We start from the raw sequence: 19,050 nt of genomic DNA, 5'->3' as shown, positions 1-19,050 counted from the left end.
TTGTTCAATCCTTCAAGTCCTTATTAAAATTCCACTTGCAGTAGTGAATCCACTACTTCTTACAAATATAACTCTTGTTTATTTGTCACTGGCATGTTGTTACGTTCTGTCATTCTACCCTGTAATCTTTTCCCAGTCCCCATTGGTTGCTGTCTATTATGCTGCTCACTATGAATGGATCACTGTCTGGACTCATCTTTTCAATCTTTTCTTCAAATTCACTCTTCTCATAGATAACACTCCTTGAAAACTGACACAGATCTACAGAATCATTCAGAACTGTCAAATCCCTACAAAAATCATGTGAGTGAATTTCTAGGAGAATTATCTAATATTGAATCTTACTCAGATATACACAAGCCATTCCTTTCACACTCTCCCAACAGCAACATATTGAAACTTAAAACATGATATTCTATCCCCTGCAAGACTGAGTTGCCACTTCAAGATAAGCCTTTATACTTTAATAAAACAGCCTTAGAACATTGTTTACAAGAGCTCTACAGGCATAGAAAAAGAAACTTGGAAATGTAAAGCTCCAAACACAAGTGGAATTGTCCTAAGGTACAGCAGTGCATGTCACTGCACACAGGGCTCTGACCTCGTCCTGTGCCATGCTTACAAGCGCCCTCAGGAACAACAGGTCACAGGAGTCATAGGGAAACCCAAAATCTGGACAACTGCCCAGGCTGGACAGAAAAAGAAAAAGCAGGCAGATTCTACATGGAAGGAAAAACAACAACAACAACAACACAAACCAATTATGCAGTGCCTAAAATGAAGAAAGCAGATACCGCTAACCTTCTCGCAAGCTGTGGTATGAATCCTGATATGTGCTTGAACAGCTCTTCCCTTGCTTTGCCACAGTCTCTGCAAGCGGCACAATCCCGACATAGGTAGGCTGGAGTGTCTTGGCTTTATCCAACATATTAGAGGAAATCCCTGGACCTGAAGGCCGATTCTGCAGCACAGGAGGCGTCTCTGCTAATGGAAGGGGTGCTTAATCCTCACAAGAGACCAAACCACAAACCCTTGCTACCAGGTTTCTGTCACTGTACCGAGAAGGAGAGTGGAAAAAAAAATCAGTTTACTGCTGGATTCCAAGGCTGTGCTTGCATAGGAACACAGAGGTATGCGAGGCACAGACAAATCCTGACAGCCAACATCTAAAGATTAAAATCAGCAAGCCTCTTGGCAAAACTTGTCTTCCTACTATCTCAAAGCTCAGGCAGAAACTCCTCTACTTCAGCAAGCGGCTGTAAGCATTCGGGAGCCCAGAATACAGAGCAGTGCTTATCAACAGATGCGTGGACTTCTCCGTGGGGCACTGGCAGTAACAGCCAACCTCATTCACCCAAAATAGTGAACAGTTGGTTCTTCTACTCACGCCGCAGACACCTGCCAGACAGGCAATGCCATGTGATTCAGCACTGCCCTCTGCACCTCCCAGCTGCAAACACATGAACCAGGAGCACATCACCACTCAGCCAGCAGCAGCCACGCCGTCTCTTCTTTCCTGTTCCAACTATTATAAACTGAATTTCGGTTGTGGAAAAAGCTCAAATGAGTACTGTGGAAACAGCATTTGCTTTGAGACTAACCAAGGATAACTGCAAGTTACTTCACTGCAAGCATGAATGCCTGCCTCTTCCTCCCTTCCATCTTTTCTCTTGACTTAGTAGAAACACCCAGCTGCAGATAACCAGCAGCCCCCAGGCAATACACTTCTGCAAGCACCAGAATCGCACAATCCAGGCTTGTTTGGATGCAGCTGTCTCACCTGCAGTTTATTTAATCCATATCATGACTGTATGTCATACGGCTGGCAGTCTGCAGATACACATTCTACCCACTGGAACTGGAAGTGGCTGGGGAAAAGCACGCTTCATCCTAACAACAGTAGGACAGCCAGTGGCTTTGTTGTTCCTTAATCTCATGCAATGAAGACTGAGCAAATAAAATAAATAAATATAAAGATGTTGGGGGGGGTGGGAAAGAGTCGTCCCATAAAAACACACACTTGAAAAAGCATGAATAGTAATTAATGTCAACCTACGAGCCTGAAGCGAGAGCTTTCACGGCACATACAATGTGAATACTCCAAACCTTACAGGAACAGTCTGCCATTTTGTATTATGACCCCCATCAAAATAAGGCTGACATTCCTCATCTCCCAATGGTCTGAGTCATGTTACAGAGTGAGACTGCAGTTAACAGCCACGAGAAAAAAATCTCTTTAATAATGAAGCTGCAATCTGAAAAAAGTGGTGTTCCACCAAATATAAAAACCCCAACTTTAACTGTGCCATTAGCAGCATGAGAAGTCATCCTTTAAGTTACAAAGTAGAAACTAAAATAATGAATTTTAACATTTTATTAAACTGTGATTCGAGACTGCATCGGTGACACTTCTGAGCTCCCGCAGCAGTCTTCCTCTTACTTAGAAATGTTTGACCTTCACTCAAAAGAATCCAAACTCTAAAGTTCCTATGGGTAAAAATATAGGTTTGGTGATAAGGAAAAGCTCCACAATAGCATTATTTCTAAATTATCAATGCAAACCACTAACACGCTCTCATCTTAAATTTAGGATTTGTAAAAGTCACGTAAAGATTCGGTTTCACACTGAACTTTGGCCAATAAGTTCATATTACTGCATAGATAGATGATCCTTCTCCTGCACAAACATTAGCTGCAGGAGCTGCTAGCCCACAGAGCACAGCACCACTACAGCCAGCACCAAGGACGGGACAAACACGCTGCCCACATCTCTTCAGCAGCAACATGGGACCGCACACAGCGCGGGGTCTGACTCTGTGCAGACAGGTCCCCTCATTGCTGCCATTACTGCAAATCTACCCAGTGCCAGACTGAGTCCTGCTCTTCCTGGCAAGGAATACACCATCTGGACAGTGGAAATGATGAGATGCAGCTACAGAGGTCAAAGATTGCTACTTTGCCAAGCAGGCCCCTGAACTCAGCTCACTGCAGAGGATAAAGCCTGGCAAATGGGAGCTCCTCCCCTGCCCAGCTGACTCACAGTTCCCCGGGGTGTTGCTGAAATAGCCCCAAGATGCTGCTCCAGTTCTGACAAAGCAAACTTTTAGAACCGAAAGACTGACACCAAGTAACCAATTAGATGTGAAATACAACATTCTACTGGTGTGTGAAATGATCTAACCAATCCTCTGCTGCTATCACTGACAACTCTATCTTAATGAAGATTTCTTCCTCTCAATGTATTTTTAAGAGCTGCAAATACATATGCAAACTTACCTTTCTTTATTTCCATGCAGAAAATTGCTTGGAAAGAAAAACCCCTGATTGAGCAGTCAAACAAATCTTTTCTTCACTGAGCAATATATTCTAAAATTTTTTTGAACAGCATCACTTTTGTCCTACGGTGTTACTGAGCATTCTAAAAGGAGGAGCAATTAGCTAAACCAGAAAAGGATGGGCCACTCCAGAAAGACATGGATATGGCCCTACAAGCAGTAAGAAGACAAAATACTGAGGAGTCCAGGTTGGAGGATATCTTCAACACATGAGCAAGCACTTGTGAGACACCTCCTTGCAATAATACAGACTCTAAGAGACAGGTAGAGTTGTATGAAACACTGACATTACTGCCAGGTGTCAGTGACCACCAAGTTAAATGGGTTTCATTTCTTCTGTTTGATCCCAATCTAACGACAAGAGAACTGACAATCTGATCAGTGATCACATGAACTGAAATGGCAGTGTGCTGTTACTTCGGATATCAGCAGGGTGGATGGGAAGGTCTGCTTCAGGGCAGAGGTAAGGTGTTCAACGAGTGTCAGTCACTTAGCTGCTCCAGAGAAGTGTCATCAACCCACTTCAAAGCACATCCAGCATTCACTGTCGTGCACAAGCTTTACAGAATTGGCAACACTGCTCTTGGCCAAAAGATCACCTGCATCAGTGGGATCCAGATATTTGTCACAGATTTTTGGTTTGGAAAGCATCAAGCCGAACTTTCACAATCAGTCCACAAGGAATCTATTGAGCCTTACATCATTTGATTTTCACACGGGAAATGAGATAAAGACTGTGGGAACTTATTCTCCCTCAAGATGCTGCATTGCAATTTATGTCTCCACAAGGAAGTAAAACATCAGGTGCACATATGGCTTGCACAGATACTGCTGTGGCTGTGAGTGCTGAGGCCTGGTGAGCACAGCACACAACAACCTAAACTGAAAGTCAGTTCTCTTACTGTTTCAAATACGTTCACTAGCTTTCTCTTTTGTTATTTTTCTACCCTCAAAAGCCAAGACAGCATACAAGCAGCAGCTTTTTCAAATTTCCAAACTATGCTAGAAGAGAAATAAGACAGACTGAACCACCCTAACCACCTAAGGTTTATTTCCACAAAATAACGTATTCTTCAAGTTAAACAAGAAAAAAATTGCTAGCAACTCACTCCAACTTCAAAATGTTCACTTTTCCCACCTTTCTCCTCCTTCACTGCCTGCAGTTCTGTGCAGCTCCCTGTCCTCTCCCCCCAGTAACACTGCTCTGGGACGACACAATGCCTGCAAGGATCTGCATGCACACAATTCAGTGATGAAATCCAAACAATGTACTGCTAAAAACTGGCAAACAGCTGCAATATACACTCTCTCAGGCAACATGAGAAAGATCCCAGTCAAGGTTTAAGCCAGATGAACCTCGGAACATAAAAAGTCTGAGCCCAATATATTAGAAGATCTGTCTTCTGGTACTTCTAGCAAGCAGACAAAAGCCAGAAAAATGATAGGATGTTGCACCTGCACCACTGTAAAGTTTTGATGCCTTATGACTCTACCAATTTTATACTTTGAAATAAATGCAGACTTCACACTGACACTTGTACCGCTTACTTCTCTGCTGAGGATCACATTTATGTAATGTGAGTTAGCTCTGGATATTCCCAGGATCCTGCCTCCCACCAACAGTGACCTTCAGGAAGAGGCAGAAACACCAGTCCAGGATCACTGTACATTCCTACTTCTCCAGTTCGCAGGAAGAGCCTGAAGTTTACAAGGCCTGATCTTCTCAACTAGCTGGTGACAGCCACCACTGCCAGCTAGTGCTCAGCACACTCCTAGACATACCAGGTAGCCAAAGGTAACCACCACGCAGATGTGTGAAAAGGCAAGAGCAGCAGACGTGCCTGGGAACCTGGATGTTTGCCTTCCCAGCTGAGCCACTCTCCAGCCCCCAGCCCACGCTGGGATATACCACCACCCCCGCTTCTGGCAACTTGGCTGTCACTGAGCTCTAAATACTGAGAGCTGAAAGCATAAAAATAGCTGCTGCACAGGCTGGAAAACCTATCAGATGATGTCAACTTGCATTTCGAGCCCTCCTCCCCCACCACCACTTCCTTTCCTATGTCACTTTCTCATTACCTCACTGTCTCTAATTCTGAAAGTGCTTCTCTATGCATCTTTCAGCTGCCAAAGTGAACTTTACACAGCGACCAGAGCCAAATCAACCCCCAGCACATATATAAGCTCTGCCACCCACCCCATTCCTTGGGATTCATCCAAGATGTCAGTCTGCCTTTCCCTGAAAACACGCACATGAAATCCACAATCCCTATCTGCAAAACACAGATCTGCAGCAAGAAGAATCAGTTCACTCCAAGGAATGCGGCACTGATCTGCATTTGATTAACTCTACAGATAAGCAGTTTCCAACCAGCAAGACAAGTCAGAGTGGTGAGTGAGGTGAGGATAGGCAGCAGCAGCAAGGCCTGGCTTCCCCAGCACTGTTCAAGCCTGACGATGAAGGTGAGGTGCAGAGAGAAATGCAAAATCTGTTTTTTTCCACATCGGTCACTGCAGAAGGCTGAACGTACACATGGCAGAACTGTGGTGCCAATGCAGGGATTTCTAGCCAAGAGAAGAAATGCAACCACTTGTTGAATTCCTCTGGCTCAGTTAGTGGCCAGACTCCATCTGCAAAGGAAAACTTCAGAGGAGGGGGAACGAAGAAAGTGGGGTGGTAAGAGAAAGAAGTTCTACAGTTAGCTTCCAAACAACTGCAACCCACTATGAATATAAGCCCAACAAAGACAAGCAAGAAAATTAAAACAATGCATCCAAACACATTTTATTTGTTATTTTTACCATTTTGGTTGATTAACTTTGGTTAGATGCATGCACAGTCAGAGATCTCATTATAGTTTATAGTTACCATCCCCTTTTCAAATTTCACCACCAGCCCTGCCACTGGGACCCCAGAGCTGGCTGGATGATGCCCTCACTCTGCTGCAGTGCAAAGTTAGAATGATTAGCTCAAATTACCTCTGCTAAGCCAACAAACTCCACAGTGAGGGCTCACACATCAAGCACGGTGTCTCTAGTGTGGAGAGGGCCTCTCCAGCAGAGGGGCTTAACTTGGAGCTGCTGCAAGTGGCACTGTGCCAGAATGTTCCAAGTACTTCTCTAGTTCAAGTATTGCTCATCTTGCTCAAAAACTAATTAGTTTGGACTGAAGAAAGAACAGGTAACAGCTCCCTGCTCTTTTCTAAAAGCAATAGCTTGCCTATAATAAAAAAGTCACAGGCTTTAAGCCAGAGACAGTGAGCCAAGTTTGAACACAGTTAAATTTTTCTCATCAGCCTTCCCACCTGCAGCTGGTTCCACTGAGACACCCACACATACTCAGGTAACTTGAGCATCTCCAGCAGCAGGCAGGAACATTCAGAAGTTTCAGAAAGACTGGCATGTAAGTATACACTGTGCCCAGTCAAGAACATCGAGCTCAAACTTTTCAAAACATTTCCTCTTGCAGATACTTGAAGGCTGGAGCACCTCTTATGAAAACAGGCTGAGGGAGCTGGACTTGTTCAGCCTGGAGAAGAGAAGGCTGTGGAGAGACTTCACTGCGGCCTTCCCATACTTGAAGGCAGCAGATGAACAGGAGGGGGAATGGCTGTTTATGAGGGTGGGTAGTGATAGGACAAGGGGGAATGGTTTTAAAATGAGACGGGGGAGGTTTAGGTTGGATATTAGGAGGAAGTTTTTAACACAGAGGGTGGTGACGCACTGGAACAGGTTGCCCAAGGAGGCTGTGGATGCCCCATCCCTGCAGGTTCAACGCCAGGTTGATGGGGCCCTGGACCACGGGGTGGGACTGGTTGGGTTTTGAAGTCCCTTCCAAGCCAAGCCATTTTATGATTCAACAATTTGGTTCTGCTCTTGAAAGCAGAAAAGAAAAATAGAAGCTCTGGCTACCACCCAAGGGTGGCAGTGAGCAGAACAGAAAGAAAATGGAAGCAAGATCCTTCAAATTTGTCTTAAAACAGCAATTTCTTTTTTGGAGAGAAGAACTGGGAAAGGACATGAGAAAGATACCCTCTCGCATTAACTAGATGATCATTGTGGTCCTTTTCAACCCAGGCCATTCTATGCTTCTATGATCCAGTGCTGCCTGGTTTTCAGCTCCCTAAGCAAAAGTGAGAACAGCCGAGCTGTGCTTGATGTTCACACACTACTTGTGAAAGGATTAGCAAACCCTTCACTTCCTTCTCAGTTTATACTAGCAGAACAGCTCCTAGGCACACTCCTGCTTCAGAACCACAACTTTGGCCAGAAAGCTACTGTTCCTTCTACAAATACAACACTTACAAAAGCAGTAATAACACCACTGAGGCTCAGTATGGCAATTGCCCATGGTTCATCTGACACAGAATTACTACCCCAGAATCTACAGTTTCATTAAAGAGTATATTTACTCTCTATTGATGCAAAAGAATGCTTCCAAACTTGAAACAACTAAGCATTAATGGATGTACAGTTTTAAAACAGAGTATATACTGTCCCGTTCATGTAGGATGCTATTAGCCAATGTTAATAATTTCAGATATTTTCATCTCCTCCCCTTTAACTTTTCTGCAAAGAATGAGTCTGGTGCTTTGTCACAGTGCTAGTGGTGGAGACTGGGATGAGGTATGGTAAGAAAGAAAGCCTGCTTATGCTGCTAAGCCTATTCAGTAGCTAGCTGCTACTGAAAGCAGCAGTCCTTTTTCCATTGTCAGAATGTTCACTCCAGCCCACAGTACAATAGCTCCTGTCAGGGTAATTGAAGATAGAATAATTTCACCTTGAAATGTAAAATTTAGTTTTTGCATTGCCAAAAATCTATGCATCACTTCCAATATCCAATACTCAAACTCCAGCACTGAAACTCTATTACACACTGAAGAGATACCCATCTCAAGCTTTCACATTGACTGAACAACTGAATGTGTTTCCAATATAAAAAGGCAAAGCAGATCCAGGTTTTAAGCTGCGGGCACAACATAAAATAAGTCAGAAGCATTGTCCCTCATGTTAACATACAGCACTGGCATAGATGGAAAGGCTTCCCAGGATTTAGGATGAACTTATCCCCTCACCACACATGTAGAGAACTCAAGGCTGCAAGTGTAACACAAGTCAGGGATCTCAAGACGGAGACAGGGTGAGAAAAGATTTGGGATTATTTTTACCTGAATGTCACTAAATTACTGAGCTTTTGATTAGCAAGAAAAATATCCTGGTAATGCTATTATGGAAGGAGTCCTATAATGCCTTCATGGGATTCACGTTCCTATGACTTCAGGGATATGCAGTTTCAACAGTACTACCATTCCTTTTCCATAGACTACATTTCTACATAAATTGCATTCAGTTTTAATCAAAGCAAAGGTTTATTTTTCTTGGAGCTGTCCAAGGCTAGAACAGAAGACAGAATCTAACTTCTCCCAATTCATGCATCACTTGCACCTCTTCCACATGATTTAATCACAGTACTCACAGCCACCAGACCAAAACACTGCATTTCCCCCAAACAACCTGAATTGACCTCAACTTCTCATGAGAAATCCCATTTTTCAAGGATTTAAAAAGAACCATTTTTGGATGGAAAACCTCATCAAAATCAGCCTGGATAAAACAGCAATTTCACAAGAGCCATAAAGACAAGAGAGGTCTGACACCCAGCTAAGAGCTTCTTTTGTCACTTTGGTTTGAATTACCGGACCTCACTGGTCAGAGCTTTGTATTTAAGGATTTCAGACAATTCAATTATATTAAAAAACCCTTTGATCTGATAAACCAGCTTCACATGTAGCACCAAGTCTACGTGTCAGAACTGAATTATCATCCTTCCTTGGCAACCAAATCTATTTTGTGAATGCAGATACAAGACAGGGACTATTAAACTGGGACTGAATAAAAACAAATGGGTTCATGATATAATTGAATAAACAATCATGCAACTGAAAAAGCTGTGTTTTTTTATACGCCTGCCAGTTCTTAAAGACATGGCAGGGCTCGGATGTGTGCTTCCAATACATCTAACAGCTGGTTTAACAGATGACACTTACAAACTAACTCTCTGGACCAAAATTCATGTTAATAGGATAGACGTTGCCACATGCTTAGTTTTGGAAACCATGCCACTGTAGGTTCAGAATTTACTGTAAACTCGTAACTCTTTCCTATCAGAAAATATTTTTGCCTGAGCAAGACATCTCTTGGGCAAAACTTAGTTTGAGCTACAATTTGGAGTGACAGATGTGGCAGATGAGCAGAGAGCAGTGGATTCTGCCCACCCTGACACAGTAAGGCTTTCAGCACTGCCTCCCATGAGATCCTCACAGAAAAACTGATGGAAGCATAGGCTGGATGGGCAGACAATTAGGTTAATTTAAAACTTGCTGGAGGGCCAGGGTGGTGATCAGCGGCATAAAGTCAAACTGGACGCCCCAGGGATCAGTAGTGGGTCCAGCCCTGCTTAGTATCTCAACTCAGAAAGATAAGTGGAGATGGCATCCTTGGAGATCTCCAACAGCTGCCTGGATGTGGCTCTGGATACTCTGCTGTGGGTGGCCCTGCTTAAGCAGGGGGTGGCCCAGATGTCTGCAGAATTCTCTGCCAATCTCAGCCATCCTCTGGTTGACCTGTAACTACTTTTTTTTTTTTCAGCGGCTTGCTCATCCTAACAACCTCAGAGTAAATAAAAAAAAAACTCTAACATGACAAACTTAATAGCAGGGATATTTTTAATATCCTCCAGTATGATATGAACAGTGGACCATAAAGAATTACCCACTCCTAATTTCTTCATAATTTCTTAAATGCTTGCATCTATCACACACTGCATATTCTTCCCTGCTGTCTTATCTCTTCTTTGTCATAGACTTACTGCCCAAACACCACAACCCCAAACTACTTTTCAGCAGGTTTCTTATCATTCTGATGACTTCATGGCTTGAAACTCATTCTCTTCCATCCTAACTCAGCACAGCTGTTCAGTACACATGGTTTGAGTAATGTTACACAAGCTAGATGAAATTATCTATCATCTTGCTTCATTTCTCGTAATTCCTACTTTCTGATGGCTCTTTGTCTCTTAATAAAGTTCACTGAGTTAATTCAACTCACTGGTCCAGCAGAAAACATTTTTTTTTAATGGTTTTGCTTTCAAAAATGAGTCCCAAAATCTGCATCCAAGCTAGCTGGAGCTAACCAGCAGGTGCATTGAGCTGCTAAGAATGAAAAATGGAGGAACAAGGAAAAGTAGGGATTCTTCCTGTCCCTTCCACTAGCCATCACAAATCAATGGGCAGTTCCAGCTGCCTCCTGCAATTTCACCCTTGACTCAAGTTTTTTTCATTTTAATTTCAATCTCTTCACTATAAAGAGGTTGGAACCCTAGAGACAGGGCTGCTAAATTTCTGTTTGGAATATCCTAAGGATAAACATATAAGCATGTGCTATGTAGACTGCCAGAGCACGTACAATAAATCCAGCACTCTGGGGATGAGCCAGGATTACTCTTTGTACTACGAGTACATTAAATATTTCATTTGCAAAAGCACAACTCTTTCAAGATATGTCAGATTTATTATGTAACAGAAACATATAGGATTTCTGAATGCATTTTGTCTTCTTGGTTACAGAGGTCTACATCCAGCAGGGTGGTCAGACATCTGGAAATTCTGTATCAGCATTAACAGAACCCTCATGGTCCAGATGGGAGGAAAAAAGGGGAAAAAAAAACCCACCAACAACAAAAAAGCAGACAGTCTGGGAAAATCAGACATCCAGTAGTCATACTGAAGTTTACAGGGAGAAGCAGTATCTCTCCTTAGATCAAACCTCTGGAAATACGAATGCCTCTAGCTCCCCATAACTGACTCATCCTTTGAGATAAAGCCTTAGAAATCCTATTCTACAATTTTCCTGTTTTCCAGGGTGTGCTTCTGCATGAAAACGTCGTATTACACGACTAATATTACGCACAGCCAGCTTCCTTACGCAACTTAGGAAAAACTACTTAAGCATTCATTAGAACTGTGATCTTCAGACAAGCTTTCCCCAATGAGTCCTCCCACACTTTCCTCTTCTCCCTCAAATCTCCCCTCCTCCTCCCATAAACCAGTTGTTCACCGTTCTTCATTAAAGAACTCATTTCTCCCTCCTGCTCACTCTCCCAATTATTATCTACTTAAAACAAGGCCTGCAATATTCCGTCCTAATTAAACCGAAGTGAAGATTTGTTCACATAAATAACATTTTCAAGATCTAGTTTTGGCTTCTAGATTTTTGTCAGCAAAGTTTCCAGTCCTGCCTCGGGGCCAGAAGGTTAAACATTTCTCAGTGACGTAGGCTCCCTTAGCGAGAGACTGATGAGGAAGTGGGCCAAAAACCCTCATTCTTCCCAGGCACTAAATCAACAACTCCAGCAACCAGTGAGTGTCTCTCACTAAGGAAAACTGGGGGGAGTGGAGTAGTCTATTATAAGCAGTCGCTGATTCTGCCATCATAATGTAGAAGCCTGGAACAAAGAGGGAAAGAAAACAAAACAAGGGAAAAAATAGAAATGAGATTTTCTGAGTGGTATATTTAGATTGATATGGAAAACAAAATTTTAAAAACAAACAAAAACACATGCATCTGCAGAATACTGGATTTCCATATAAAACTGCATTTCTCTGCCCACGAAGGTTGTTTCAACCCTAAACTTGAAGATGCTTTGATTTTTGAACGTGCTGTAATTTCCATGCGTGACACATCACTACTCCAGTGCTGTGCTGCTCCAGACACGTGCACATGGCAGGCTCCGGATTTTCAAGATAAGATTAGCAATAGAAGTTTCTCCATAAGGAGCCTACTAATCTGGATCTTGTTCTTGCTTAGTTTGAGGTAATACAAGGTCAGTAAAGGCGTGCAGTGAAGCGTTCGCTGTTCATCTGTGCTTCCAGTAAAAGAATGTTGAGGGCTCTGAGCTTTGGAAGTGTTTTGTAGTGAGTTACATTTGAGATACTTTCCCAAGAGGTTAAGCAAAAGTTTTGGGATTCCCATTTCCAACTGGGAAATCTCAATGCCAGGTAACTTTAACAAATCAAAACTACTCATTTTAAAGTTACTGTAGCATGTGAGTTGACATTAGTGAGTGCAAACTCCAGATCTCATATGCTGGAAGACAAAGAGAGAGAAAAACAGCTTCAACCCTAGGAAAACCATCAGGAAAAAGAAAAAAATAAAATAAAATCATCACAGCTGACCAAGTCAGATGGTGACTCAGTGGAAGTTGCAGCTTTGTTTGGAAAACTTTCATTTCTGAGAATTCAGAATACTTTCATTTTTAAGAGAAAACAAACGAACAAATAACAAACAATCAGGGCAGAGAAGCTGGAAGAGACTACAAAGAACCATAAATACATTTTTCAACCTACTTTTCACACAGGGTAATTAAATAGGTTCTTAACCTGCTGGGATTCCCATCTTGTGCATAATGGCCAGGAAGTGTCCTTCTTAAGACTGAAGCATCTGATTTAAAATAAGCACTGGGATAGAAAGGTATAAAACAGTATTCAGCAAGTCGCAATAACAGACACTACTTTGGCACTTGCCCACTTAAGGATTTTAAGCTTCTTCTAGTAAAAACATTTAGTCTGCATTAAATCTTACTTCAGGTTAATTAGAAAATAAATTAAAAATAAATAAATAAATAAATAAATAAATAAATAAATAAATAAATAAATAAATAAGCTACTTGGACCAAAAGATACTGACATACGTGCTCATTTAAGATTAAAAACTAGAACATTTTTGATCAAAGAGAGAAATCTAAATCAATTTTTCCACTGCGTGTCACTGGCAACAAAGCAGTGCAACAACGCTTTTAAATGGTGCTTGATATAAGTAGAGAGGTCCAGTTCTGTTTTTTCATAACTCCTTAGCTACTTAAAACCACTCCTAAACTCTTAATATATTGAAATACACTCAAGTTAATCATTTTAAAAGGGAGCTGTGCCACTGTAATTAATTTGGATTCAATTAGCAAAATTCTTTTGACAAAGACATTGGGAGGAAATATTCACTTCCACAAGGCAGGGCTCACATTCCACAAATGAAAAGCTTGGACCACCACAAGATAACCTCTTGAGAGAATTTGAAACAAGTGCCACTCTTCTTGAAAAGCCCAAAGGTCAGAACAGCAGAGGGTGCTGTAAGTCTAAACTAGCACAGCAAAGGGGCATCCAGATGTGGCATGAAGCTGTAGGTTATCTTGGTTTTGTTTGTTTTTTGTTTTGTCGCTGCTCCAGGATTTATGTGAGACTGGTAAAAGCAGAGAGCAAACAGTTAAATATTAAAACTTATCTGTTTTGTCAGTTTCCAGGTGACATCAAACAAAATCAGAGACATTTTGAAAACCTTACCAGTTACTTATAATCTGTACCACCCACCTATTCAGCTCTGGGCATACATTAAAGACTGCTTCATACAGAAGCTTAAAAATAAAACATTTGCATTTTAAAGCCTATAAATAAAGTGCAGAGTGGACATGAATCCTATCATTACAAAAGACAAATTGTAAATCCTCATCTAAGCCCTAATCTACATTTCTGCTATCACAGAGGAATGGAACACTATGCGCTTTGTTAAACATTAGTCATCTCTCATCCCAGCCAGCACTGCGAGGAGAAAGCAGGTAATGGGAGGACAGAATGGGTGCATCTGCACTGTTCCCCTTTAGGCAAAGCACGTATGGTGTAATCATTGTATCACTTTAGGGAGGCTGAGCACAGCACAGGGTCAGCTATTAATCTAGAACCTAAATCACCGGCAGCCAACAGATGACGATGATCAGCCTGAGTCTGTGTAAGCAATTGGTAATTTTTTAATTTTACAATCATGCCTAAAGACACCAAATAAGAAGTTGATTTAAATAATTTCTTTTACTTAATTTTGCTCACGCGTTTGATCTGTGTTCCTAGAGAAAAGCTGATTTATATTCATCACATAAATTAATTGGTAGCTCACAGAATATAGTGATGGCAATTAAGTATGGCCTATTACGTATAAAGTATTAAGTTTTTCAGCAAGAAAACTCTGCTTTGATTAAAGCCACAGAATATAAAACCTGACAGGACTTTACATGCATTTGAAACTTTCATTTAGTTTTAAATAGCAATTGCTGAATGGCACAAATAAATTGGTATGAGGATACAATCGGTGTAAGGACTGAAGAGAGTTGTGCACACACACATCCCTGGGACTATTTCTTGTTAGTTAATTTTCAAATACACTGGAACAAACAGAAAGGTTAGGAATCAAAGTAATCTGTAAGTAATTGTTTTGTGTCTAGCACATCTTTGCTGTTTTAGAACAAATGCACGCTTACAAGTTCATCTTGGCTCACAGGACGGACAAAAGGCTGCCTGGATGGTTTTCTTCATCCTCCTTTTGTCTCAACCTGCAGTGCAACACTCACTGCATACCGTGAATGAACGGGGCATTTCCAAACCAGCTGGAGAAAAAATTACTGTTTTTAAAAGGTAACTTAACACTTCAACAAGTACAAGTCCCAGGTTTTAATAGATTTCCAGCAACTTCTTGTTTAAATGTGAAACTGTCACTAGAAATAGGCACCGCTCAATTAAGTGATTCTAATGAGTAATCTTTTCTTTAAAACTTTATTAGGAACTTGAAAAAATAAAGCATCTTTTACATTTAGCTATACTTCAATCCTTTAACTCTCATTCGACCAACACAACAGCAGCAATTTGATTACTCAATAGTTAATCACAAGGATAAAAGGCAGCAAGAGGTTATGCTCAAATCTTTCATGAATGGAATAACTCAGCAACATTGCAGCTTACAGCTGTGCACTCCTCACCGCCTGTCTTGTAAGAGCCAACTCAGACCTCTGTGCAGCTAGCAGCTCTGGCAGAAAAATTTCCATTTTTAAAGCTGACTTCAAGAACATCCCATTTGCTGCTTCGGAAAGAATTCCCATTGCACGATGACGATGAGGCTCACATAACTCTGTTCAGCCTTTGGATCACATGCAGGATTCTGGTTAAAAGCCAGTGAAGTGTCATTTTATCAGTACTCAGAATATACACATCTCAGGGAACTTTACCAGCAACAAAACCAGGGAACTCTTTACACTCCCCAGGAACTCGCTACCTAGATACAACAGTTACATTTCCAAATGCCATAGATACCAAGTGGAAATCAAAAGTTCTATTTTTAAAGTGGTGATGATGCGAACAATAAAGCTAGGAATGTTCTACCCTCACCCCATCTTCCATCCAAAACCAAAATCCTAATTGTTCTGATTCAAGAACACACTGCAATCTTGCTATTCCAAACTTAGCAGGGATGGGGACTAGGAATAGAGTTTAATGTTCTAAGTTCTGCTATTCAAACAGAATAAATGGCCAAAAATTACAGGGGAAAAAAGAGTTGCAATTAAAAAAACCCTTCTTAATAGTAAATGAAAATAGCAATAAGGGAAAAAAATCCTACTAGCGTACTTTAAAAAGACAAGATGAAGTTAGAAGCCATTTTAGTGCATGAATGAGAGATCTCCGTTATAAACACCAAAAGCCAGCAGTGGATTTAAACTTTACTGGAAATAGGAAAAAGAGAAACACAGCCACAGAAACTGCAGAGCTACAACTGTCACTCCTGAAGGAGCGAATGGAGGACACCTCCCTTCTGTGGATCCACAGACAGGCTGTCTGCCCCCTTTCCACCCATTAAAAGTGGTTTAGCAGCTACATTCCTAAAGCACTTCAACATAACTACTTTAAAGAGGGAAGAGTCAGCAAGCTACCTTTAAAAGCAAATTGAATGGAATCACATCCCTAACCCTCTAACGTAGCTCAGAAATGCAACTTTTTGCCTACAAATGAGTGAAGTTCCACATGTGGTTCAAGATGACTCTACATTGAAGTGATTGTTGTGGAAAGCAGGTTGGCCACGAGTCAGCAGTGAGCCCTGGTGGCCAAGAAGGCCAATGGTATCTTGGGGTGCATTAACAAAAGAGAGTGGCCAGCAGATCAAGGAAAGAGATCTCTCCTCTCTGCTCAGCCCTGGTGAGGATCACATTTAGAATACTGTGTCCAGTTCTGGACTCCCCACTTCAAAAAAGACAGGGATCTCCTACATGGAGTCCAGCAGAGGGCCACAAAGACAATAAAGGGCCTGGAGCATCTTCTGTAGGAGGAAAGGCTGAGTGACCTGGGTCTGTTCAGCCTGAGGAAAAGATGACTGAGGGGGGGATCTGATAAATGTTTATAAATATCTAAAGGGAGGTGGGAGGCAAATGGATGAGGCCAGGCTCTTTTCGTTGGTGCTTAGCAATAGGACAAAGCAGTAATGGCCTAAAACTTGAACAAAGAAAGTTCCTTGTGGAAGAACTTTATGGTAAGGGTGATGGAGCACTGCAACAGGTTGCCCAGAGATGTTGTGGAGTCTCCTTCCATGGAGGTATTCAAGATCTGTCTGGACACCTACTTGAGCAACCTATTGTAGGGTACCTGCTTTAGCAGGGGTTTGGACTTGATGATCTCTTGACATCCCTCCCAACCCCTCCAGTGTGTGAAACTGTGATTGCTTCTTCTAACAGATTAGAACAATCTGCTTCTCATTTGCATACCTGGTTGACCTTGAATAGATTCTATGGTTTTTTGGAAGGTCAACAGAATAACATCTTGAAATCCAATGAGGCTATCTAATAAATCACTATGAGTGGAAGTGATTGCTTTTTTCATTATACTCACAGAACGAAATTAAGATCACACACAATTATTAATGTGCAATATATACCAAGACAGTGCAAACCACTGGGTAAGTGCACAGAAACAAACCAAGAGCAGTAAATCATAGAATGGCTTGGGTTGGAAGAGACCTTAAACCTGCCCATTTCCAACCCCCTGCAGAGGGCTGGACTGTTACTCACCAGTTCAGACTGCCAGGGTTCAATCCAATCTGCCCTTGATTGCCTTTGGGGATGGGGCACCTACAGTTTCTCCAGGCAGCCTGTGCCAGTATCTCACTGGCCTCTGAGTAAAGAATTTCCTCCTAGCATCTAATCTAAATCTCCCCTCTTTTAGTTTTAAAACATTTCATTTTGTCCTTCTACTATCTCTTCTTGTAAAAAGTTGGTCTCTCCCGTTTATAAGCTCCCTTTACTGGAAGGCTGGCATGAGGACTCCCCAAAGCCTTCTCCTCCACAAGCTGAACAGCTCCTTCCCCTGCTTTCATAAGAGGGTACTCCTGATAATCTCTGCTCAGCTCTATGATAATCTTCATGACATACTCTAGATATATTCCAACATCTCCACATCTTTTTTGAGCTGGGGCCCAAATCTTGGCTGCAGTACTCCAGATGGAGCATCATGAGGGCAGAGCAGAGGAGGAAAACACCCTCCCTCACCATGCAGGCTACACTTCTGATGAAGCCCAGGATCACACAATGGTTTGAGTTGGAAAGGATCTTTAAAATGATCCAGTTCCAAACCCCCACTATAGACAGGGACATCTCCCACTAGACCAGGTTGCTCAAATCCCCATCCAGTTTGGCCTTGAATGCTTCCAGGGAGGGGGCATTCACAACCTCACTGGGCAATCTGTTCCAGTGTTTCACTACTCTCACAGGAAAGAATTTCTCTTCCAGTTCAAAGCCACTTCCCCTTGTCCTGTCACTACATGCCCTTATAAAAAGTTCCTCCCCAGCTTTCCTGTAGGCCCCCTTCAGATCCTGGAAGGCTGCTGTAATGTTCCCCCAGAGCCTTCTCTTCTCCAGGCTGAAGCGCCCCAGCCCTCTCAGCCTGTCATAGAATCATAGAACGGCCTGGGTTGAAAAGAATCATCTAGTTTCAACACCCCTGCTGTGTGCAGGGTCACCAACCACCAGACCAGGCTGCCCAGAGCCACATCCAGCCTGGCCTTGAATGCCTCCAGGGATGGGGCAGCCACAGCCTCCTTGGGCAACCTGTTCCACTGCCTCACCACCCTCTGTGTGAAAAACCTCCTCCTAATATCTAACCTAAACCTCCCCTGTCTCAGTTTAAAACCATTCCCTCTTGTCCTATCACTATCCACCCTTGTAAACAGCCATTCCCCCATCAGTTTATATGCTCCCTTCAAGTATTGGAAGGCCACAATGAGGTCTCCCCAGAGCTTTCTGTTCTCCAAGCTAAACAAATTCCCTCAACCTTTCTTCGCAGGAGAGGTGCTCCAGCCCTCTGATCATCTTAGTGGCCCTCCTTGGACCTACTCCAACAACTCCATGTCCTTCTTGTGCTGGGGGCTGCAGAACTGGACACAGTATTCCAGGTGGGGTCTCACAAGAGAAGAGTAGAGGGGCAGAGTCACCTCCCTTGACCTGGTAGTCACGTTTCTCTTGATGCAACCCAGGATATGGGTGGCATTCTGGCCCGTGGCTCATGTTGATTCTTCCAACAACCTGCACCTCCAAATCCTTCTCCTCAGGGCTGCTCTCAAGCCATTCTCCGCCCAACCTGTATCTGTGCTTGGGATTGCCCAAGCCCAGGTACAGGACCTTGCACTTGGCTTTGTTGAACTAGCACATACTGCAGCCCCATGTTGAGCTTTTCATCCACCAAAACCCGCTCAAGTCCTTCTCCACAAGGCTGCTCTCACTGAGTTCCTCTCCCAGTCTGTACTCACATCTGGAATCGCCCCAACCCAGGTGCAGCACCTTACACTTGGCCTTGTTGAATCTTAC

At 42.6% G+C, this 19,050-nt stretch overlaps 1 protein-coding gene across 2 annotated transcripts in view; it reads right to left on the bottom strand.

Annotated features, from left to right (window-relative positions):
* Nucleotides 1-19,050, bottom strand: part of MRTFA (myocardin related transcription factor A) — a 96,452-nt gene that overhangs the window by 46,312 nt on the left and 31,090 nt on the right. Inside the window, exon 1 of one of the 2 annotated variants that reach the window (XM_031600230.2) lies at nt 802-1,058. The exons of the other annotated variant lie outside the window; for it this stretch is intronic. Coding sequence (XP_031456090.2) covers nt 802-928 — 127 coding nt within the window. The 5' untranslated portion in view covers nt 929-1,058. Of the gene's footprint in view, nt 1-801; nt 1,059-19,050 lie in introns of those variants that run through there. 2 annotated transcript variants of the gene reach the window in all.

The sequence above is a fragment of the Phasianus colchicus genome, chromosome 1 (genome assembly GCF_987193195.1).
Source record: "Phasianus colchicus chromosome 1, bPhaCol1.hap1.1, whole genome shotgun sequence".
Taxonomy (NCBI): Eukaryota; Metazoa; Chordata; class Aves; order Galliformes; family Phasianidae; genus Phasianus; species Phasianus colchicus.
The sequence above is the reverse complement of the archived record's forward strand: the minus strand, read 5'-3'. Positions and strand labels throughout refer to the sequence as shown.